This window comes from Ursus arctos, unplaced genomic scaffold, assembly GCF_023065955.2.
Source record: "Ursus arctos isolate Adak ecotype North America unplaced genomic scaffold, UrsArc2.0 scaffold_11, whole genome shotgun sequence".
Taxonomy (NCBI): domain Eukaryota; kingdom Metazoa; phylum Chordata; class Mammalia; order Carnivora; family Ursidae; genus Ursus; species Ursus arctos.
Genome location: NW_026622775.1, coordinates 45,033,636 through 45,058,273, shown reverse-complemented (window position 1 = coordinate 45,058,273; position 24,638 = coordinate 45,033,636). Strand labels below are relative to the sequence as shown.

At 35.4% G+C, this 24,638-nt stretch overlaps 1 protein-coding gene across 2 annotated transcripts in view; it reads right to left on the bottom strand.

Annotated features, from left to right (window-relative positions):
- The window catches only part of GRIA2 (glutamate ionotropic receptor AMPA type subunit 2), a 149,690-nt gene that overhangs the window by 76,514 nt on the left and 48,538 nt on the right, over positions 1-24,638 (bottom strand). For both annotated transcript variants that reach the window (XM_044384426.3, XM_044384427.3), the window contains exon 3: positions 355-594. In XM_044384426.3, coding sequence (XP_044240361.3) covers positions 355-594 — 240 coding nt within the window. The remainder of the gene's footprint in view (positions 1-354; positions 595-24,638) is intronic.

Here is a 24,638-nt window from a genome sequence, read left to right as displayed (position 1 = left end):
ATTCAGGTTCACTTAAATCAATTTTCAAGGCAGTCACTTCGAAGACCTTTGACTAGTAATGTAGTCCCCATAGGGTCTTAGCTGCTGACGTCAGAAGGTGCTATTTACGTTACAACTGAACATCTGGGCATTGGGTTGACAGAGTCTATATCTTTAAATTGAACATTCACTTTTTTTTAAACTCTAAATATGTTTCCCAAGTTTCAAATTGCATTATTCATTTACACAGAAAAATTAAACCAAGTGACCCCTAGAATTTAGCACACCTGTGTAGCTCCATAATATCACGTAGAAGTGTCAAGTGTAGGCATTGAATTTGACCCATTACAAAGGCATAGGGATATTGTCACTTACCTCTGTCGCTGTCATAGAGATATGCAAACTTGTCCCATTGATAGTATTCAATCAAGCTAAGAAGGGCTCCTTTGAGGTCAGGTCTCATCTGAATGACAAATGGATGTGTGCCATCTGTCGGGAAGCTGGGAGTGATGAAGGAGACATGGAGCGTTCCACAAAATGATGTGATGGTATTTACAGACTTCTTGTCATAAAATCCAAAAATAGCATAGACTCCTCTTGAAAACTGGGAGCAGACTGAATAGGAAAAATAGAAAGGATAAATCATTGAAATTGGCGTACAATAATGTAGATTTGCTTAAAACTTAATGCCCTTTTATATGAAACATAAAATAATCGAATTGAAAAATACAGAATTTATAACGATGATCCATCCAATGTATAAGTACTTATTTACTTAGTTGAGGTCATGATCTCAGGGTCTTGAGATGGAGCTCCAGTGTGGGCTCCATGCTCAGGGGGCAGTTGGCTTGAGGATTCTCTCCCTCTGCCTCTCCCCGCACTCACACATGCACACTCTCTCTTTCTCTCTCTCTCTTTCAAATAAACAAATAAACCTCTAAAAAAAAGTGTAAGTAACAATCATTAGATATGTGAAGAACAAACTGCAGTTACCTGGCATTTACACACATTCATAACATCTCATTTCCTCTAATATCTGATTCTTTAAAAGGATTTACTGTGTTAATGACGCTTCATGGTAGAAGGTCAGAGTGCTTATGAAGAGTTCTAATGCTGACCCAAAGTTCTTCAAGAGAAACCAGATGCAAGACTCACTCACATGATACACAAAGAGACATATCACCAGAAAGAGACCTCTTACCTTGGGTCTCTCAAGTCAAGTAGCGATTAAATGGAGTTCAGAACGCCTTTCTCATGGATTCACTTACCCACACAAAACAAAGATTATTATCAAAATATTCTGATTTAGGACCATAATCTTTTTTAAAAAAGTAATATTTCATTTGAAAGTCTCCATCACTCCACAATCCCTTACCCTCTAATGATATACAGTAAATGGCATATGACAATACCTTCTCCTACCCCCTCCCCTATTGTCAATCACTAATTATTGTTTATTCTAACACTAAATATACTCAAATGTGGTCCACTTATTTGTAACTCTATTCCAATCATCCAAGTTCATTAACAGCCTATACTTACATTGTACTTGCCTTGTGGCTGGCATGATCTATGGCACATTAACTCACTTACTTCTCATGAAAACCCTTGGGGCAGGAACTATTATTATTCCCAAATAGGGATTTCGATAGGAAAATTGAAACACAAGATTAAGTGATTTGCCCAAGGTCACACAGCTAGTAAGTGAAAGCTGCTGTGCTCAAATCTAGCATCTGGATCCAAAGTCCATGCTTTTAACTAATGGATAATACTGTTTTTCTCACTTGGATTATTGGAATACCTGCCCAACTTTCTTCCTTCATCCAATATTCCCTTTCCATTCAATTCTCTACAACATAGCCAGAATAATTTTTTGAAAAACAAATCTGAAAATATCTGAGAACTAAGAGTTACCTCTTCCAAGACTGATTCCTCTGAAATGCCCTATAGAAACCACCCATGACACAATGCTTAAGACCACCAATTCAGGTCAATCACATAGCTTTAAATGATTAAGTAGCTGATATTTTTTTTAAATCACAAGGGTCATTTCAACCCAAGGAAATGTAAATATGCTATCCAGTAAGATAATCTAATAAACCGGAGCATAATACCAAGCATCCTTTCAAATTAATTAATCCCATTTAAAGGATAAGACCAGTGCAATCTTATTTCATTTTATTTCCTTTACAAAAAATAGAATATCTGTAGAAAAATAGATTTGCTTCATGAATAAAAGCATTGCTACAATACAGACAGATTCTAATAACCAATTCCAGACAATCAATAAATAATAGGCAATAATTTTTAGTAAGTATTAAATGATATGCAAGGAAAGGAAAGCAAGATTGACTATTTCTTTGAGTGGCTTTTATTTATCAAATAGTCTCATCTTCCTTTAAATATTTACTAATCTTCAACTCACTTCTGTATTTCTAACATAAGTTTTCTAGGATTTCTAGGTTTTATCTGTGTAATGTATCAACTGGCATCTCCTCCTTTATTACCAATCTTCTGCAGAGTAGTCTAATATACCTCAGAAAACTGAATATATTCATTTACATTCATTTCAAACTTTTAACATAAAATAGAGATGAGATTTCTGTCATTTATTTATGTTCATATTTTGTCCTTGTCTGAGTACAGAAGTTGAAAATAACCTTTAATGTGTTTGACTGGGCTCATTCTTCACATAAGTGAAAAAAACCCTTTCATTGTTAAAACCTTCCTACGCAAATTCTGTGGTGATTTCTTATTTTATACATGGATATATGTGTATGGACATGTACATCTTAAAGCTTACGTTTGTTCAGAAAATGATGATTCCATATGACATATAAAAAGGGGAAATTGCTATAAAATTCTCTCTGGGTCTATTTATTTCATTTTCCATGAAGTGTCCGCATGTCATCTAAATACTATAGGAATATCAGGCAATATGATTTATTAATGAGACCTCGTCTTCTCATCTTAAGTGAAATAGCTTATGCGAAGGGAACAGCAGCCACACCACCAGCTGAATGCTTGATAAAGGATGCTCCTGTTTGAATGCAAAGACTATCTTAATAAGGAGCCATACCTTTCATTTTCCATTTGTTTTAGACACTGAAGTGAGTTGTCAAGGGGCCTCCTCGTTATTGTGGCCATCTGGAAACACTTGGCTTTGGCCCAACAACAGGCACAAGCTGTATGAAACTTCACAAGAAATTACAGTTCACCTGATTCAAAAGGCACTTTTTTTCAGGCAATTCAGCTAATTCTCCAATGAGCATAATTTTGTAACAATGGCCTTTCTTTCCTGACTATCCCTGGTGCTTCCAAACCCTCTTCCTTATCCTTTATCTCATCATGGTACATATTCAATTGTCTATTTACTCTATCTTCTTTTTTTTCTAGATATTTCTTTCTTAATGTTCCTTAATAATCCATACGATTAACAGTCATTTTTTTTTCTAGATATTTCTCTCTTAATGTTCCTTTTCTATACATACGATTAACAGTCATTTTGTCAACACTGCTCGTCTCCCTCTCTTTATCTTAGGTCAGTCACTGTCTCTGTCCCCAAGCATGATAAAGATATCGCTGAGATTTACAACCAGGAATCAATCAGAATGCTGACCTGAGCTGAGGTATTTTTTTATCCAGTTTGCAGCGATCACCTCAAGATAAAACAAAACAAAATAAAACAAAACCAAAAAACTTAGTGCTACACTTCTAACATTCCATCCCCAAAATACCCAAGAGTATTTTTGCATTCCAAAACTCATGCTTTCCCCAATATACCACAGATACATAACCCTGCTGACACAACACACAAGAATCTTAGGTGCACTGCCTTGAAATGACTCCTCACTTGATTAGAAATTTAATTGCTCATTGTGATCTCAACTTTATTTCCCAGCTATCCCTCCAAACTTTAGAGCCATTTTCCTAACTTATATCCATCCTCAAAGACAGAAGATTTACTATCACTGAGAATATCCAAATAATGTGTCACAAGTGGTAGAATAATTCCAAAGATAGCTTTCTAAAATTAGTTAGATAATAACAGCACCCTACATATATTCATTCTTTTCCTACGTCATCACTGGAGGCAGAAGAAGGAACAGAAAAGATCAGTTTTACCTCCAGTTCCATGGCCCATATAATCACCTTCTGAAACACTATTACAACTTTCTGAATGATTATGCTGATCAATATTAGAATTGCATTGATGTCTTAAGACTCAAAACTGATTGCAAACTGGCAGGTCAAGATGCTCTTACTGAGTTCTGCTTTAATAAAATATTTAATACCAACTTTGAGAAGTTCAACAAAGGGAAGCCCTTTTAAAAGACACTTGAGGTCAAACAGCAGAAATTCTCATCTCCTGGGTGTAAGTAACTTGCTGATTATTCCACTTTTTATTACGAGCCCAGATGATAATAAGCCAATAACAATGCTGATGGTGCATCCACGTCCCATCTTTCTCTCTTGGGTCCTTCTGCTCATTGGTGCAGCTAATGCAGCATACTCGATACAGTCTGGAGAACCTTCCGTGGTTATTTCATAGAAAGGCAGAAAAAGAACAGGGCAGGATTTATTTTTATTTTACATTTTTTATCCTAAATTGCCATTCACTTCAATGAAACAGCATAGGCTGCTTCATAAGCAGGAATGGTGACAGCCCCTTTGCAGCTTGTGCAAAGTCTGATAAAAGCTGCATCACCAAGCAATCCTGACTTCAAAATCTGGAGCCCACTGAAAATATCTCTTCTCTCATCACTAAACTTCTGACATTAACCCCTTGCAAACTTTGACCTTGATTTAACTATTGAAATGTCCCTATCATTTGTTAGTCCTCGTCTCCTACTCACTAAATCCAATCATCTTTTTCTCAGATTAAGCTTTCTTAGCCTCTCTGAATTTATTAATCAAAAACTTGCTTTTTGATCTCTTTCTCTTTCTCTCTCTCTCCTGCTATTAGGCTTGTTCTCCAATCCCTTCTCCATATTGCTGCCAATGTAAAATCATACCATCTCGGTACTTTTCCTCTCCTTCTAATTACCTTTCACTCTCCTATCTTTTTTTTTTTAACATCCAAAATTAAAAAGGTATTCTCCAAGGATCTGTCTTCCGATTGTTTTTTCTTCTCTTTTTACATCTTATGTCTTAGTAGTCACATTCCTTTTAACAAGGTCAACTTCAACTTTTTAAGCACGCTTCCCAAAACTTCATTGGCACCCCAGTTGTCTCCCTTTGTCTATTTATTTACTGAACAAATACATACTGTAAACATTCAGTGTGAGGAGCATGGTGTTAGGCTTAGAAACTGCCACAGCAAAGAGGGGAGATATTGTCCACATTAGCTGGAATTGCTAGCCTAGCTCTAATCTCTCCCCCTCCAGTATCACCCACTGGAAAAATGTCTAATTCCCTATCATTCAGCTACATCCATAAAAACAGGGGGGAAATCCCAAAAATTTTATCCAACAAATCATGTTTGTGTTGATTTTTTTTTTTTCCTTTCTGCTCACAGCACCATAACTCTTGTAATCATTGGTCTTCTATATTTCAGAATAATTTGTTCATTACTCTTCTTTGTTCTTGTTCATGACATTTATAACCACCTCTGTTTTATTCTACCTCACCCATTCCACATTAACCAAGTATTTTCGAGAACCAGCTATGCATTGCTCTAAGTATTGGGGAAACAACATTAAGTATGACAGGTGAGGCCCCTATTTACATGTTCATTTTCTATATTTCTTACATGTTTCTTGCATCTGCACCTTCATTTTCCTCCTCCTTCATTCTGCCAACATGAACCGTCCCACCTCCTCCCTTCCTCCTTCAATTCGTATTTTTGTCATATTAGTCCTCCTAAATCAACCACATAAAAGGCATTCTCCAAGGACCTATCTTCCAATTGTTTGTCTTCTTTCTTTACACTATATGTCTTCGTGATCTCATTCCTCTTAATATGGTCAAATTCAGCTTTTTGTATAAATGGTTCCCAAATCTGAACAATCACCAGAGTTGTCTCCCTTTATCTGCTTATTTGCTGAGAAGAGGTCACAACCAACACCAATGAAATTGGAAGGATTATTAGAAACTTCTATCAACAGCTTTATGCCAATAAATTAAGCAATCTAGAAGAGATGGAGGACTTCCTGGAAACCTATAAACTACCAAGACTGAAACAGGAAGAAATTGATTTTTTAAACAGGCCAATTAATTATGAAGAGATTGAAACAGTGATAAACAACCTTCCAAAAAACAAAATGCCAGGGCCTGATGGATTCCCCAGGGAATTCTACCAAACATTCAAAGAAGAAATAATACCTATTCTCCTAAAGCTATTTCAAAAAATAGAAACAGAAGGAAAGCTACCAAATTCATTCTATGAGGCCAATATTACCTTGATCCCCAAACCAGGCAAAGACCCCATCAAAAACGAGAATTACAGACCGATATCCCTGATGCATATGGATGCCAAAATTCTCAACAAGATCCTTGCTAATAGAATCCAACAGTACATTAAAACGATTATCCATCATGACCAAGTGGGATTCATCCCTGGGATGCAAGGATGGTTCAACATTCGCAAATCTATCAGTGTGATAGATTATATCAACAAGAAAAAAGCTAAAAATCATATGATCCTCTCAATAGATGCAGAAAAAGCATTTAACAAAATACAGCATCCTTTCCTGATTAAAACCCTTCAGAGTGTAGGGATAGAGGGCACATTCCTCAATCTCATAAAAACTATCTATGAAAAGCCTACAGCAAATATCATTTTCAATGGGGAAGAGCTGGAAGCCTTTTCCTTAAGATCAGGAACACGACAAGGATGCCCACTCATGCCACTATTATTCAACATAGTACTGGAAGTCCTTGCAACAGCAATCAGACAACAAAAAGGGATAAAAGGTATCCAAATTGGCAAAGAAGAAGTCAAACTGTCTCTCTTCGCAGATGACATGCTACTCTATATGGAAAACCCAAAAGAATCCACTCCCAAACTACTAGAAGTTATAGAGCAATTCATGAATGTGGCGGGATACAAAATAAATGCTCAGAAATCAGTTGCATTTCTATACACAAACAATGAGACTGAAGAAAGAGAAATTAGGGAATCCATCCCATTTACAATAGCACCAAAAACCATACGTTATCTTGGATTAACTTAACCAGAGACGTAAAGGATCTATATTCTAGAAACTACAAATCACTCTTGAAAGACATTGAAGAAGACACAAAAAGATGGAAAAATATTCCATGCTCATGGATCGGAAGAATTAACATAGTTAAAATGTCTATGCTACCCAGAGTAATCTACACTTTCAATGCTATTCCGATCAAAATACCAATGACATTTTTCAAAGAACTGGAACAAATAGCCCTTCAATTTGTATGGAACCAGAAAAGGCCCCGAATCACCAAGGAATTGTTGAAAAGGAAAAACAAAGCTGGGGGCATCACAATGCCAGATTTCAAGCTGTACTACAAAGCTGTGATCACAAAGACAGCATGGTACTGGCACAAAAACAGACACATAGACCAATGAAATCACATATTTTCAAAATTATTTCATATTTATTTCCTTGCTGGTATAATTAATTAAAATGTTTAATTCTTTCAAGAAAGACCTCGTGTGAGTTTTCTAGAATTAAAACAAAGAAAAAATACATAAAATACTCAGCACTATTTTACACTGTCTAAAAGCCTATAACTTCAATATCAAATATTAAATACCATAGAAAAATTATTATTCTCTAGCCCAGATCTTGGGGCTCTGACCTTAGATGTAGTAGTTGTAGAGGATAACAGTGAGGGACTGAACCAGGGATTGAATCCCTGCTTTGCTATTATCTATCTGGATTTATTGGGCAAGTTACTTTACTTCACAGTCTCAATTTAGTCATCTGTAACAGAGGATAATAATGTTACCTACCCATCCACCTCACTGTGAGATGGAGCAGTATTAAAGAAAAAATGAGGAGCATCTGGGTGGCTCAGTGGGTTAAGCGTCTCCCTTCAACTCAGGTGGTGATCTCAGAGTCCTGGGATCGAGCCCCATGTCGGGCTCCCTGCTCAGTGGGGAGTCTGCTTCTCCCTCTCCCTTGTCCCTGCCACTACCCCCTGCTTGTGATCTCTCTCTCTCTCTCTCTGTCAAATAAATAAATAAAATCTTAAAAAAAAAAGAAAAGAAAAAATGAGCTGCAATAGTGTTGGCAACTAGTAAGCTCCATATGTCTCTTGTGACCTCCCTACTTATTAAATTCTGGGTTCTAATCAATGTTGATATTAACTATTTATTAATCATGCATCAGGATTTTATTTGTCTTTTTTCTTTAGCATAAAATTCACCAATTCCATAAGGCAAGCGTTCATGTATTAAAACAAAACCTTTCTTTTCCAAATGTGAGGATCACTCTGGACTTCCTCCTTTCCTTAATCCCCAGCATACAAATTCTCACCAACACTATCTCCTTTGACTTCTCAAATCTGTCTTCTCCAGCTCCTCTGGCATTGCCTTCATATGGTCCTCAAACATTTATTGACTGGATTGCTGCAGTAACTTCCCAAATAGCCCCCTTTATAATAAATCTCTTTCCTATCGTGGCAGATGTAACGCTCCTGCTTACAATCCATCGATGTCTCCCCATTGCTTAGAGAATAATATATGTAACAGTTCTCAGGTGTTAGCTGCTCTGTGTGTTCTGAGTTACACGACTCTCCTACGTGCTATTCTAAAGCAATCTGCATTTCTGCATGTTAGCCTGAGTTATCATTGTTTGGCTTTCCCTCCCTCTGAGCTAACTGACAGCAGACAATGAAGTGCTGTTTATCTCATACTTGGCACACAGCAAGCACTTGACAAATGTCATGTGATAAAATACCAATTCCTCCATGAAGGCTGTCCTGCTTACCATCAACTGAATATGATTTTCCCAATATGAGCCCCTCCCCCATGGGGGGGTACAGTATGAAGTACAGTATGTTTGAGTGAGTATGTGTATGTGTGTGGGGAAGAAGGGAGAGGGTGATCTGCGACCTCCTCGAGAGCAGAGTTCAGTGTGAGAGCAAAATAATACCTGAATTGGAAGGCCAGTTTCATCCTTCTCTGGTCATCTGGTAGGAGGAGTCACTGAACATGAGCCTGTTTCCTAGTCTACTCAGTGAGGATACTAATTCCTCTCCTGCCTAACCTGGAGGAATGGTTTAAAGTTTAAATTAGATAATACAGAGAGAAATGCTGGGGGAAATATTTCATGAAATAAATGTGCTAGTGACAGAAAATCCAACCAGAGGCATTTTATATTCTCTGCAATACCCAGGAATTTTCACAAGCACACCATTACGTATTTGTTGAATGAATATGTGATTCAAACCAACTGGATACCAAAGATATAAAAGAGCTTCCGACAATGAAATTTCATTTCTGTTGATACTGGGGTAATCGTGTCAGGACAATATTTTCATCCTTCACTATCATACTGCAAAATAACTAGTATTCATTTAAAATTACCCGTGATATTTTGTCTCTTAGTTCTCATAATAGGAAAACAAACAAACCAACCCCAAAATACCATAATCATCACTATGAGAAGACAAACCCTGAAACATTTGTAAAATCTTATTATTTGAAGCTTTCAAAATATATTCGATATGTGGAGAATGTGCACCAAGAGAGGTGAAGTTACTAACCTTAAAAAATAAATAGTGCACTTGGAAAGCTAATGGAACAAGTGAACTTCTTTCTTGGACATAAGTCCAGTAAGACATGTTGTACTTGAACATATCCTCAGGTAGTCTCCAATCTCAAATGTCTTACTTCTCTAATTCAACGGAGTTGTTCATGCCTGAGAACTTATCATAAACAACATGTATTCCTTCAAAAAAAGGTAATTGTTGTAACAGACAGCACCTGTGACAGTTCCTTTCCATGTAAAAAAACAAAACAAAACAAAAAAACACTATAGTTTCCTTTCTTCTTGGAAAATCTAAGTAAATACAATAGCCTGTTCTCATAGTGAGATGAAGTAAAACTATCTACTTTCCATTAATGGGGTTATTTTGAAGTTCTCATATCTATGGGGGGGCACCTTCTTTCCCTGTCAGTGGACAGGAAGGATCTCCCCCTCCGGAGCTAGCAGTTAGCAGCTCTTACAAAATTCTCATCTTTTCAAAAGCCAACTGTTCTGCACCTACTCCCGCTTCTCAGAGGCCAGCACGGTTCCCAGCAAAGATACTCACTATCTAGCTATTGAATGAAAACCTCAAGAGCCAAAGAAAATGTGAAGAATAATACAGAGACACCACAATGACATTTCCTATAAATTGCCTCACTAATGATTTTTCCTATAGCCCTGCCACAAATCTTTACTAAGATAAATTGCTTCTCCTTTGCATATATTTTGATTCCATTCTTCATACAAGTAGTAAATGGGATGTAGCATCATCACCCAGTAGTAGAAGATTATAAAGTTGTAATAACACATTTTTTTCTTTCCCTCTAACACACATTTATCCTTCCTGACCTTCCTGTTATGTTTGCTGAGTGAGGTGAAATGTCATAAGTTTATTGCTGTTGCCATATTATATGCAGCTTTAAAAAATCTATAACGTTTATTCTGGCTTCATTCATCATTGGGGACAGCAAGCAATAGTAGTCCTGGCAGTAATAAGCAATAACTCTCATGTGAATTTTTTAATGATGGGTTCTGGACACATAAGCGAAAAGAGAATTACCTCTGTTTATATAAGATGCTATTTCACAAAAGATAGTCCCATTCTTCAACCCTTGGACATGTATTTCCTCCTCCTGAATACGCAGAGTTCTACTCTCTGCAAATTCTTGCTCAGCTTATGCTCTATGTAAACTCTGGGCACTGCATGCCCTGCTGTGATTTGAATGTTGTGGATAAAGAGTGCCAGGCAGAATGTCTGGAGGCCTGGCATCTAATCCCAGTTGTGACACCAGCCAGCTGTACGCTTCTGGCAAATTGCAGCTTTCAAATGTCTCAGTGCCCTCAGAGGTCCCATCGAGCTCAAACTTGGGCCTGTACAGCCAAACATCAAAGAGAGAAATTATACAAAATGTCAGGTAGTGCATATTTATTATTCATCGCAAGCTTAACTCTTGTAAAACTGAGTGTGAGATATGATAACTTTTTGCAGATTAAATTCTGTCATTCTCTGCAAGTTTTATTAGTCTTTCTTCCTTTTATTCTTTCTTCTTTTTATATTTCTTCTCCTTTCCATTTGTCCTGTTTCTTCCTTCAGTATTTTGCTTTTCTATTTCATGTCTATCTCTACCTTTTGCCCACTAGAGATAGCCTAGACTCCAAACCACTCTTGATCTTGATGCCTAAAGAAATGTCACCTCTCTTATACGATTGTAATTAGAATGTACAAAATGGAAGGACTATGTTTTGTTTTGTTTTTTTGCCAAATACAGATTTGATGGTATTTCGCTACAAATAAAAATGTTAGCTGTTGTAATCAGTCTTTTTTTTAATATTTGAAAACTTTTCAAATAACTAGAAGGTTTTCTACTTAAAAGAATTTTCCTTTAGGTGACATGCAAAAAAAGGAAGAGACAGACTTTATTGCTTTACCTGTCTGGATGCTCTCAAATTAGATCTGATAACCCTCTTTCTTTTGGATGGTTCAAAGTGTTTCTGAAGCTTTCCCAGAACTTTCTTGCTCATCCATTTGTTGGCAAGTGAGAGGGTTTCTAGTTATATGCCTCAGCATTTATATGTTAACTCATCAAGGTTTATTAAATGAAGGAAAAATTTTCGACTATCATATAACAAGCAATTATGTAAATGTACTAAGAAATGCTCTGGACCATTAGCCTACATTCCTAAATTGCTAAGTAACTGGAGGAATTAACTTCAGCACAATGGACTCATTCACACTTGATGCACTGGTTCTGGTAAAATGATGCCCTAATGTTTGTCAAGGGAACATGGCACTTCACTCTAACATCATCTAAAGGTTTTGCTTCGTTGCTGTACTCACTTCGGTAAGAGGAGCAAGTGCAGAACTAATGGTGTGAAGAGTTTCCTCAAGAAAAGACTAGTAATTTATTTATGTTTTGGCCCTTGCATTTATCTTAATAACATAAATAAAATGTTTATAACTCAAAAATAATAGGAATAAACTCTCACACAAATTTAAATAAGTATGTTCATTAACAGGCTATAATTCCCATCACTCTCCCTTCTTTTCCCAGAAGTAACCCCTATTAACAACCATTTGGCATGTATACTTCCACGGCTGAAGTTCTAGTTAGAGTTGATTTTCTTTGTTTCTGATTTTGTTATGTTTTTAATTAAGGAGAGCACGGAACAATTGTCCTGTGTCTTGCTTTGACATTTGACGAAGAAATTACAATGCTGATACAGACTTAGTTCATGCTTTTAAACTACTCCCTGGAATTACCTGGTTTGGATATATCACAATTTCATCAATATTCCCTAACTAGGACATTTAAATTGTCCTGAATTTTTGCTACTATAAACAGGGTTGCTGCAGCAAACGTGTCTGTATGTTCATCTTTGTGCACCTGTGCTAATATTTTTGCAGAACAGATTATTAAAAATGGCATTTCTAACAGCACTTTTCACTGAACTAGAACAAATAATACTAAAATTTGTATGGAACTATAAAAGACCCTGAATAGCCAAAGTAATCTTGAGAAAGAATGACAAATCTGGAGGTATCAAAATATAAGATTTCAAGATATACACAAAGCTGTAGTAATCAAAACACATGGTACTGGCACAAAAATAGACATATAGATCAATGGAACAGAATAGAGAGCCCAGAAATAACCCAACACTTGTATGGTCAATTAATCTATGACAAAGGAGGCAGGAATATACAAAGGAAAAAAAAGGCAGTCTCTTCAATAAATGGTGCTGGGAAAATTGGTCAGCTACATGCAAAAGAATGAAACTGGGCCACTTTCTTCTACCGTACACAAAAATAAACTCAAAATGGATTAAAGACCTAAATGTGAGATAAGAAACCATTAATCTCCTAAAAGAAAAAATAGGCAGTAATTTCTTTGACATCGGACTTAGCAACATTTTTTGATATGCCTCTTCAGGCAAGTAAAACAAGGAGAAAAATAAACTATCAGGACTATACAAAAATAAAGAGCATTGCACAGTGAAGAAAATGATCGACAAAACAATATGGTCAACATGGATGGGACTGGAGGAGATTATGCTAAGTGAAGTAAGTCAAGCAGAGAAAGACAATTATCATACGGTTTCACTTATTTGTGGAACATAAGGAATAGCAGGGAGACTGTTAGGGAAAGGAAGGGAAAAATGAAGGCAGGGGAAACAGAGGGGGAGATGAACCATGAAAGACTGTGGACTCCTGGAAACAAACTGACGGTTTTAGAGGGGAGGAGGGTGGGGGGATAGGTTAGCCCGGTGAAGGGTATTAAGGAGAGCATGTATTGCATGGAGCACTGGGTGTTATATGCAAACAATGAATCATGGAACACTACATCAAAAGCTAATGATGTACTGTATGGTGACTAACATAACATAATAAAAAAAAAACTTAAAAAACCAAAACAACAACAACAACAACAACAATAAAACAATATGGCAACGTACTGAATAGGAGAAGATATTTGCAAATTATATATCTGATGAGGGGTTAATATCCAAAATATAATAAGAACTTACACAGCTCCACACCAAAATACCCCCCCAAATAATCCAATTAAAAATGTGCAGAGGACCTGAATAGACATTTTTGCCAAAGAAGACTTACAGATGGCCAAAAAAATACATGAAAAGATGCTCAACAGTACTAATCAAGGAAATGCAAATCAAAGCCACAATAAGATACCCCCTTACACCTTGCAGAATGGTTAGCATCAAAAAGACAAGAAATAAGTGTTGGTGAGGATGTGGAGAAAAAGGAAATTTCATGCACTTTTGGTAGGAATGTAAATTGGTACAGCCACTGTGGAAAACAGTATGGAGGTTCCTCAAAAAATTAAAAATAGAAATACCAAATAATATAGTTATTCTATTACTGGGTATTTACCCAAAGAAAATGGAAATACTAATTCAAAAAGGTATACATAGCCCTATACTTATTACATTATTTATATCATTTATATATATTATTTATAACCATTATTTATTTCCATTATTTATAGACAAGATATAAAAACAATCCAAATGTCCATTGATATTTGAATAGATAAAGATGTGTTATACACACACACACACACAGAGACACACACAATAACCATTTGTATACATACACAATGGAATATTACTCACTCATAAAAAATGATGAGACGTTGCCATTTGTGCCAACATGCATGGACCTAGAGGGTATTATACTCAGAAATAAGTCAGACAGAGAAAGACAAATACCATATGATTTCACTTATAGGTGGAATCTAAAAAGCAAAACATGAATAAAAAATAAACAACAAACAAAAAGCAGAAGCAGTCTTATAAATACAGAGAACAAACTGATGGTTGCCAGAGTGGAGGGAGTAAGGGATGGGCAAAACAGATGAAGGACAGAGAGAGATACAGGCTTCCAACTATGGGAAGAATAAGTCATGGGGATGTGAGGTATATCATAGGGTAATATAGCCAATGGTATTATATTAGTGTTGTATGGTGACAGGTGGTAGCTACCCTGGTAGTGAACACAGCATAACATAGAGACTCATCAAATGACTACGTTGTACACCTGAAACTCACAGGATATTGTATATCAACTATTCTTCAGTAAAAAAGAAAAAAGAAAGTGGAATTGCTTGGTTGAACATTATGCTGGATAAAATGTTATCAATGCCATCAAATCATCACCTAAATACAGTGTACCAATTCGCATCCCTGTCAGCAAAAAAAAAGATAAATTCTTATTTTGGGGGGTTCTTCATCAACAGCTGATGGTTTTACCCATTTAATTTTTTCTAATCTATCATGTGATAATAGCATTTCACTGCTGTTTTAAAAATGACAACTTAAGTTTTGTACCCTTGTGATAGAAGGTATTACTCAGGGCTTTTCAAGTAAGAGCTCTTTTAAAAATCATATCTACATGAGGCCTGATATTATACATTTTACAGATGAAAAAAAACTTGAAAACAAGGTAATTTTCTGAGATAACACCTCTAGAAGATGATACAGAGGGGGTCAAACCCAAGCAGCCAGACTCCAGATCTTGCCCTATAATCCATTGTACTACACTCCCCCTGGTAAACAGGAAAATGTGGATTTCCATCATTAATGAGAAAGTGCATTTATTTTTATATATTTCTCTTTTAATGGTCTATTCCTATATTCTGCATATTTTTTTACTATCAGTTTACTGCCTACATTTTGATATGTTTAATTGCCTTTATATGTAAAGGTCATATTTTTTTCTTCCTTTCTCTTTTACTTTGTTTATAATATTTGTAGGGGCACCTGGGTGGCTCAGTCAGCTAAGCAGCTGACTCTTGATTTTGGCTCAGGTTGTGATCTCAGGGTCATGAGCTCCTGAGATCAAGCCCCGAGTAGCGCTGCGTGCTGAGAGTAGAGTCTGCTTGGGATCCTCTCCCTCCCCCTCTGCCGCTTCCCTGTATCGCGTGTGCACACTCTCACTTTCTCTCTCTCTCACATAAATAAAGTCTTTAAAAAAATATTGATATTTGTAATCAAATTCTCAGTCTTTTTCTTGATGCCTCCTAGATTTTGTGTCTTGTATAACAAGAATTTGACAGCCTAAGTTCTTCAAAAATTTTTGTTTGATTTCATGATTATTCTTGTCATAACTAATTCTTCTATTATTAATATTTGGATTTTATGCAAGGTAGAATCTAACTTTGTTCCTACATGGATATTCAATATTCCAACGCCTTTAATTTAACTTTATTGATTTCCCCTCAATTTTAAAATGGTACCTTTATCACCTCCAAGATCCCTTTTGTGCTTAAGTCTATTTCTCAAGAAGGAAGCAAGTATTTTTAATTACTTCTCCTTTTAAAAATAACCATTTTCAATTGCTTTCAGTGTAATTTTGCCTATTGATTTACATTTTTCTCTTCTAAATTTTGGTTAGGATTGGATTGAAACACACATTAATTAGCAGAGATTAACACTTACAACACCATTAACTGTATAGCCAATCTCTATTGACTTAGAACTGTTGTGATTTTCAGTAAAGTTTTACACTTTTATTCATACCTTGTACACTTCTGATTAAGTTTATCCCTAGATGCTTTGTAGTTTTATTACTATTGTCAGAAATGTTTTCTTTATATTTCTATATTAGGTACTGCTAGCAGGTAAGAAAGCTATTGGCTTTAAAATAATACTTTTATTTCCGGATGATGAGTGATGTTGAGCATCTTCTCATGTGTCTGTATGTCTTCTTTGGAAAAATGTCTATTCATGTCTTCTGCCCATGATGGGTGGGAGGATGGGTTAAATAGGAGATGGGTATTAAGGAGGGCATTTGTGATGAGCACTGGGTGTTGTATGTAAGTGGTGAATCACTAAATTCTATACCCCAAACTAAGATTACATTGCATGTTAACTAACTGGAATTTAAGTTTTAAAATATGATACTTTGATATCTAGTGATATTATTCAACTCTTCTATCAGTTCTATGAGCTTTTGGGTTGATTCTTTGGGATTTTTCTATGTAGAAAGCCATTATTTTTGTAATAATTTTACTCAACTCATCTTTGGACCATTCTACTTTGAGATATCATTTCTCCTTATTTTTTAAATTTCTGTTACATTTCTTAAATTAATATTAAATTGAAAAGTATACACCATTATCTGGTTTCCATGCAATGAAAATTGAGTGATAATTTGAATAATTATCTTATACATTTAATCAATATATAAAATTAAACCCTTTTATACAGTTCATAATTCTTTCTTTCCCATAATATACTGGCTCTTAAAAAGCCCATGTATTGTATGAATAATTGTTCCAGTTTTCCACTTCACTTAGAGAATGAAAAAAAAGTAGGAGAAAACATAATACAAGTTATATAACATCAATATTTAGTCATTAACAATATGGTTCTAAAATTATTCATACCCTACTCCCAGCATGCCATAGGTGCAACAAGGCAAAGGAAAAATTAATTAGCTGAGCAATAATTCTCCATTAGTAAGAGCCAGGGACAGAGAAAAACTATTCAGAGCGATGAAAGCAAGTGGACAACAAATGAATAGCTGAACAAGAGGCATTCAGGAAAGACAGCACAAAAGCTCAGTGTAAATTACTATTGCAATAACTAATTTCTCTGAAAAACAAAGCTGGAAAAAATAGAAATGAGTAGCTGAAAGCTATTTGCAAGGAAAAATATTAACATTGTATATATCTTATGCTTACACCATACGTGATTTCAGCTGCACATGATTACTGAAAATAGACACATATGAATTCAGTTAAGGCCATCATTTCAAAGATATCTCAGTGAATGGATGCCTTGTTCTAGAGAACACGTGTAATTTTGTACATAAATCACAGAGTAAATTGAAGATTTGGCAATTTTAAGGTGGCTAACTTAAATGCAAATGGCGAAAACATAAAGCAGAAACAAAAATCTATACTGGAGTCTAAACTATTCAGTTTGGTTGCCTGCCTTTTTCACAGCCACTAGTAGTTGCCAGGTCCCTAACAGATAATGTTGTGAAAACAAAAAACATGGGGAAGACCAGAACTTCTAACACAATTTTTTAAAGAATCAAAGAATACGTTCTGATTTTTTTTTTTAATGTTAAGAACGATGTTTTAGTATATGCCATACTTCAGTAATATAACAACGAATTCTTTTATCAATGGGAACAATACAAAGTCTTACATGAAAGTGAGAGAACTTCTGGACAAATATATACACAAAATGGCTGGCCTACCCCTGTGAAATAGTTCCATCAAGGGTAACATAGTAGAAAGCAGTAATGTAATCAGCCAGGGATGTACTTTTCTGAACGCTAATCTTGCAGAGTGTCCAAAAATATTAATGAAGAAGGGAGAAATCTACATATATGTGTGCATGAGTATAACCTTCTTTTCCTTTTTTTTTTTTGAGGACAATTTTCTCTTACGCAACATCTTTCACGCTCTCAAAGAATTTTCAGCAGCACTGGACCAACTGCAATCATAATCTAATTTGACAGGACTTTGCCAAATCATTTGTGAAGTTATATAGTGTTTTTTTGTAAGATAAAATTCCCCTTCAAGTAAATTGTGACACTATGTTGTATATTACTATTGTAACATTGTATAACCAGAACCCATGCTTTAATGGGATGGAATAAAAAAAAAAGAAAGAAAAGAAAAGACAAAGCCTTGGAAATAAGTGCAGTGAGTCTCATCTCTACATGACCATTATTCTTTGAACTAATAACCAACACTCAGATAAAACATTATGTACCAGAAACCCTTCTTAGGGCTCACATGTATCAAGTCATTCAATCCTCCCAAAAAACTACCATACAGAGAGACAGAATTTCCCAAGTTCACACAGCTAGTGGTAATAGAGCTAGATTGAACTCAAACAGACTGGAAGTAACTAGAAATGTCACACAAGGAAAAGAGGAAAACATACTATAATAGATGAGAAAATGAATTCCAGAGTAGTGATGTAGTGATAGATATCTTAAGTCAAACAGGTATTGAGGAAAATAATCTTTCCAGCTTTTTATTTAAAATTCTTTTCTAATATATATTCTTAATGTACAGACCTCTAGTGTGTGTGTACTTTCATGTTACCCTATGACACACATCCAAATAGGTTAAATAATCCAGCTAGAAATTATATTTATAGATATTTATAATTTATGGATTGTATCTTTATTACGATTTTTCTGTTAACAAGTCACAAGAAAATAAAGTAACAAACTAAGTGAAAATAAGTATTGATATATGAATTTAGTCACATAACCAGGGCTTCTTAAAAATCTTGAATTTCACTAACTGATATATTACTTTCTTATCTGTATGTCTACGTCCAGCACAAAATGAAATGGGGCATGGTAGGAATCTGCATAATGTAGTCACCATAACCATATCAAATAATTAAACAAAGTCTTATGAATTTGGTATCTCTAAACAATTGTAATAAGTGGTTTAATTTTCATAAATTTAACATAGTCCCTGGGGGCACTGACTTTATTTTCAGCAATGCTCAGGGACTAAAACCTAAGGCATTTTTTTACTATATATGTCCTTATTTGCTTATGTCCACATTATTCTGGGAAATTTTTAAGGAACATATTTAAATTATATCTTTTAATATGGAAGCAACCCAAGAATGGATAAAGAAGATACGGCATATAAATATATATATATATACACACACACACAATGGAATATTATTCAGCATTAAAAGAGAATGAAATTTGCTATTTGCAATGACATGGATGGAGCTAGAGAGTATAATGTGAAGTGAAATAAGTCAGTTAGAGAAAGACAAATACCATATGATTTCACTCATATGTGGAATTTAAGAAACCAAACAGATGAGGAAAGGAAAAAAGAGAGAGGTAAATCAAGAAACAGACTCAACTATAAGAACAACCTGATGGGGGCACTTGGGTGGCTCCATCGGTTAAGCCTCTGACTTAGGCTCAGGTGATGATCTCTGGGTCCTGGGATCCATCCCTGCATCGGCCTCCCCATCAGAGGGGAGTCTGTTTCTCCCTCTCCCTCTCCTTCTACCCCCTCCCTGCTCTCATGCATGCATGCTTTCATTCTCTCTCAAATAAATAAAATCTTAAAAAAAAAAAAAAAAAAAAAGAACAAACTGATTGTTACCAGAGGGGAGGTGCGGGGAGGATGAGTGCAACAGGTGATGGGGATTAAGGGGTGCACTGGGTGTTGTATGGAAGTGTTCAATCACTATATTGTACACCTGAAACTAAATTACACTGTATACTAACTGGAATTAAAATAAAAACTTAAAATAATCAATTAATTAATTGTATCTTTTAAAAAGAGCCCACATTCAGGAAAACCATTTTTCTTCATGTAGAAGATTCCTGACCAGACTGATTTGATTCTGAATCCAATCTTTGCTGTCTTCTCGGCACTGATCAAAACAGAGCTCCAATTTACTTTTTGCCACTTCACACACGGGATAGCAATGAAGCAGTAGAAAAAGGTAAAGGTCAAATATAAATATTTTAATGGGAGTACATGACTTTTCATTATTTCACCCTTAAACTAGCAAGGCTCAAGTTTACTTGTGTTTCTGCTCAACATTCTAGTTATAATTGCAACCTACTCCCAATATCTAAACAAAATTAAAAGACATAACTTACTCAAAATATCCAAAAAGTCATATGGGGTAAAGAAAGATAAGGCCTCATGAGAAAATACCAAATGTGCCCTTCTGATTCATCAAAATGTTCCTAATCTCCTCAATACCATTACCGGAAGAAATAAGCAAATATTTGAATACAGACTAGATGGAGAATATTTGTCTTGTTTCTAATAGTAAGTTAAATTATCTATTAAATGAGAAAAAATTACCCAACTTCGCTGAATTTTTAAAGAGATCTTATAAAATATGTAAGACGTAAACAAGATAATTTTTCCATTAAGAAAACATGTAGTAAAAGTAATGCTGAATTGGAGCCAGACCACGCAACACCCACTATCGCTTTAGATGATTCACTTCACATTTTTAAGGACTTGATGGCCATAGAGGTAAAATGCTGGGGCACACTGACACAGAGATGTCCCAGTGGACGTCAGACAAGTACTTGTCTGAGATCTTAAAAAAATAAAGTTAAAGCAAAAGTAAGTTTAAAGAGAAAAATTAAGTACTAAGCACAGTGTCTGATAAATGGCAAGATTCTAAAAAATTGTAAAGAGGTTTTGATTTGGCTGTTGTTTGTGATTGTTGTTGTTTTGTTGTTGAAACCCAGAAGATCTCAAAGATCTCTTTCAATTTAGAGATTCAATTACGGGAGATTCTTTTCAACATTCGAGAACATAGAAGACTATGAGTATAGGACTTAACGACTCTGCTTACATTAGAATAAAAAATAACTGAAACTTAGGGGCAACTGCAAATGTTTTTTTTTTTTCTTAATTTCCCAAACAAGGATCCTAAAAATGTCTTCTACTATATTAAAACGTTTTTTCAGTATTCTTATAGCACACTATGTTGGCTTTCATTTTCAACAATCTGGGTAGCTCAATAGCCTTAAAAACTCTTCTTTTCCCCCAATATAATGTTACCTATGCAGAGCTGAGCCCACAAGAAAGAAAACTGACAAAAATAATAGGGAGAAAAGCTGGGACATTGAGCCCTGACTGCCCTCAGGATAAGTATTTGCCAGGATTACTTAAAACCTTCTATTTAATGGCTCATTAAGGAAATGAAAAAGGCTTTGGATATTCCCCAAGATGAGAACATGGGATAAAGTAGGGGATGGTTGGCTGGCAAAGGGATGAAACAGGGAAACTTCTTTTACCTGGCTTTGCTCTCAGTAGAAAAACAAAGTCGCCCAGAGAATTCATGACCATAGGCTACACAACCCACCAGTTTTCAGTTTCAATTTACATTTGGGAAAACCTACCTCTGGAAATTAATGTAAATCCATTCTGCATTGATCTCCAATCTAAGCAGAAGCAAATAAGCACATATGCTCTCTAAAAAAAAATGTAGTCTCAACCCAGGATCCTTGGAATCCCAACAGATAAATAGCACTCAAATATGAGCTCAAAATTGGGAAAAAAAAAAAAGGAAGGAAGGAAGGAAGGAAGGAAGGAAGGAAGGAAGGAAGGAAGGAAGGAAAAGAAATATACAGGTAAGAATAAAGCAATCAGGAGTGCAATATAAGATAATTAACTCTCTAAAAAGTAAATAAAAGAGGATATTTCAAATATGAGCAAAAAGACACTGCAGAAGTTATATTTGAAAAAAAAATAATTTCCATATAATAAATATGACTATTAAAGTTAAAAATCCAGTGTAAAAATTAAGCATCATATTAGATCAACCTGGAAGAAAATTAGGCAATGAGAAGTTTTACCAAGAATCACCCAAAATTATCTAAAGAAGCAAAGAGATAGATAACATTAAGCAGCTCATTGGAGTTGCTAGGGAATAGAGAGAGAATGGGAGAAAGACAATATAAAGAGGTTGGTGAATTTTTTTTAGAATTTATGAAAATATATATTTAAGCCTGCTCAATAAATTGACTTCCACAAAAATTACTGAGGCTGCAGTATATCAAAGAAAAGAGATGAATGAGAAGAAACGGAAAAGAAAGATCTGCTATAAAGGAACATAAATTATAATGACAGCACATGCCTCAACTGCAACGAAGAAACCTGGAAGATAATAGAATAGTATCTTCAAAATAAGTAGAGAAAAGAAAGTTCAACCTAGAATCCCATTGGTTCTTTACTAACAGAAAAATGCTTGTTAAATTATTATGCAACTACTAAAAGAATAAAAGTAATGTACCTAAGAATAAAATCTAATAAAAGAGGTGTATGAAAATTATGGACTTTATTGAAAGATCGTAAAGAAGACTTACATAAATATTTACCATTTTCACTTGTAAGAGGACTCGATATCATAAAGATGTCAAACCCTCTTCGAAACAATCTATAACAAAAGCTGACTTTCATTAGGCATGCACTGTGTCCATGATACTGTTCTAACTTGTTTAGCTCTCCCTCACCAAAAAATTAAGCACTACAGTTTTTCACCATTTTGATAACTGATTGATGAGGAAATCAGAGTGGTTACTAAATTGACCAAAATCAAATAAGGAAATCCAATAAAAATTGGGATAGATATTTTCATGAAACTTGGCAAGCTAACTTGAAATTTTATACTGAAGGGCGATAGGTGGAGAGGAGCAAAGATATTTTTAATTATTATTAGACCGATAGATCAGTACAAGAGCTTAGAAACAGGCCCACATGTATATACGGAAAATTAACTAGTATAGAAGTAACGTAGTAGCTAAATGGAGAAAGAATAGGTTCTTCAGTCAGAAGCTTCTCAGCTGATCAACCACAGGGAAAACATGAAGTTGGATTTCTACTACACAGACACAGAAATGATTTTATGTGGGCTAAAGGAAGAAATGTAAAAATTAAATATTTTAACAATAGATGAAACTATTGGGCCATATCTTTATAAGGTGAATATAGGGAATTTTTTTTTTTTTTATGTGACAGAGAGACAGCCAGCGAGAGAGGGAACACAGCAGGGGAGTGGGAGAGGAAGAAGCAGGCTCCCAGCTGAGGAGCCCGATGTGGGACTCGATCCCGAAACGCCGGGATCACGCCCTGAGCCGAAGGCAGACGCTTAATGACTTCACCACCCAGGCGCCCCAGGAAAAAATTTCTTAAGCAAGATACAAGAAGCAAAAATGATAAAGGAAAATGTTTAAAAAGTCAACTACTTTAAGAGTTTTTATAAAAATGCATATGAAAAATACCACAAAGAAAATAAAAAGGCAGGGGCACCTGGGTGGTGCTGTTGGTTGAGCGCCTGACTCTTGGTTTAGGCTCAGGTCATGATCTCAGGGTGGTGACATCTAGCCCAACACGGGCTCTGGCTCAGCTAGGAGACTAGTTGGGATTCTCCCTCTCCCTCTGCCCATCCCCATCTCCCTCTCCCTCTCTGTCTCTCTCTGTCTTTCTCTCAAATAAATAAATCTTTAAAAAAAGAAAAAAAGAAAAAGGCAAACCATAATACTGGCCAAGGTATTTGCTACCAATATAAATGAACATAGATTAAAATTCTGGTGATATAAAGAGCTACGAATCACTAAGAAAAAGAAAAGTAACCCAGTATAAAATTAAGAATGACAAGAACAGATATTGCATTAAAAAAGGGACACAGAAGTCTTACCCAAATATTTAAAGATGTTCAACCACACTGAAAATCAGGTAATACTCATCAAGACCAACTGAGTTAACTTGAAGTATCTACAAATTGGCAAAAGTGACAAGTCTCATGTTACCAAGAATTGAGAAAATATAAAAACGAGAACTCACAAAATAGGTGTAGGTATGTGCACTGATACAGCCACTGCAAATAATAATTGGACAAAATCCTGTAGGTTAAGAATGTGCACACCAGCAATAATTTCTTTCTCAGGCATTTGCCCTGGAGCACGCACACCAGGGGACATGTAAAACGTTTATGGCCACTTGGCTTGTTATTACCAAAACAATGAAAACATCCTTTAGAAGGCTACCACATACTGTGGCATACCCAATGGAACAGTACACAGCAGTGACAATGAGTATTCTCATTTTTTTTATTTCATTATTTCCATCTAGAACTGCAAGCATAAATCTCAAAACATACTACTGAGTATGAGAAACCCAAGTTACAGGAGATGGATAATTTGCTTACATAAAGGTAAAAGAAACTATGCTCTTTTTAGAAAGTAAATGTATGAGTGGTAAATTTATAACGAAATTTATAGAAATGAGAAACATCCAATTTGAGACAGCTACAGTGAGGGCATGTAACAGTGGAGGAGGCTCAAGGGTTTCAATCTTCTTACTAAAGTTTTCTTTCCTTAGCTGGGTGCTGTGTATAAGGATGTCTGCTCTAATAGGCTGTATAACTTTTTATACAACTGATACATTTAGTAACATGATTTAAATGAGTAACAGA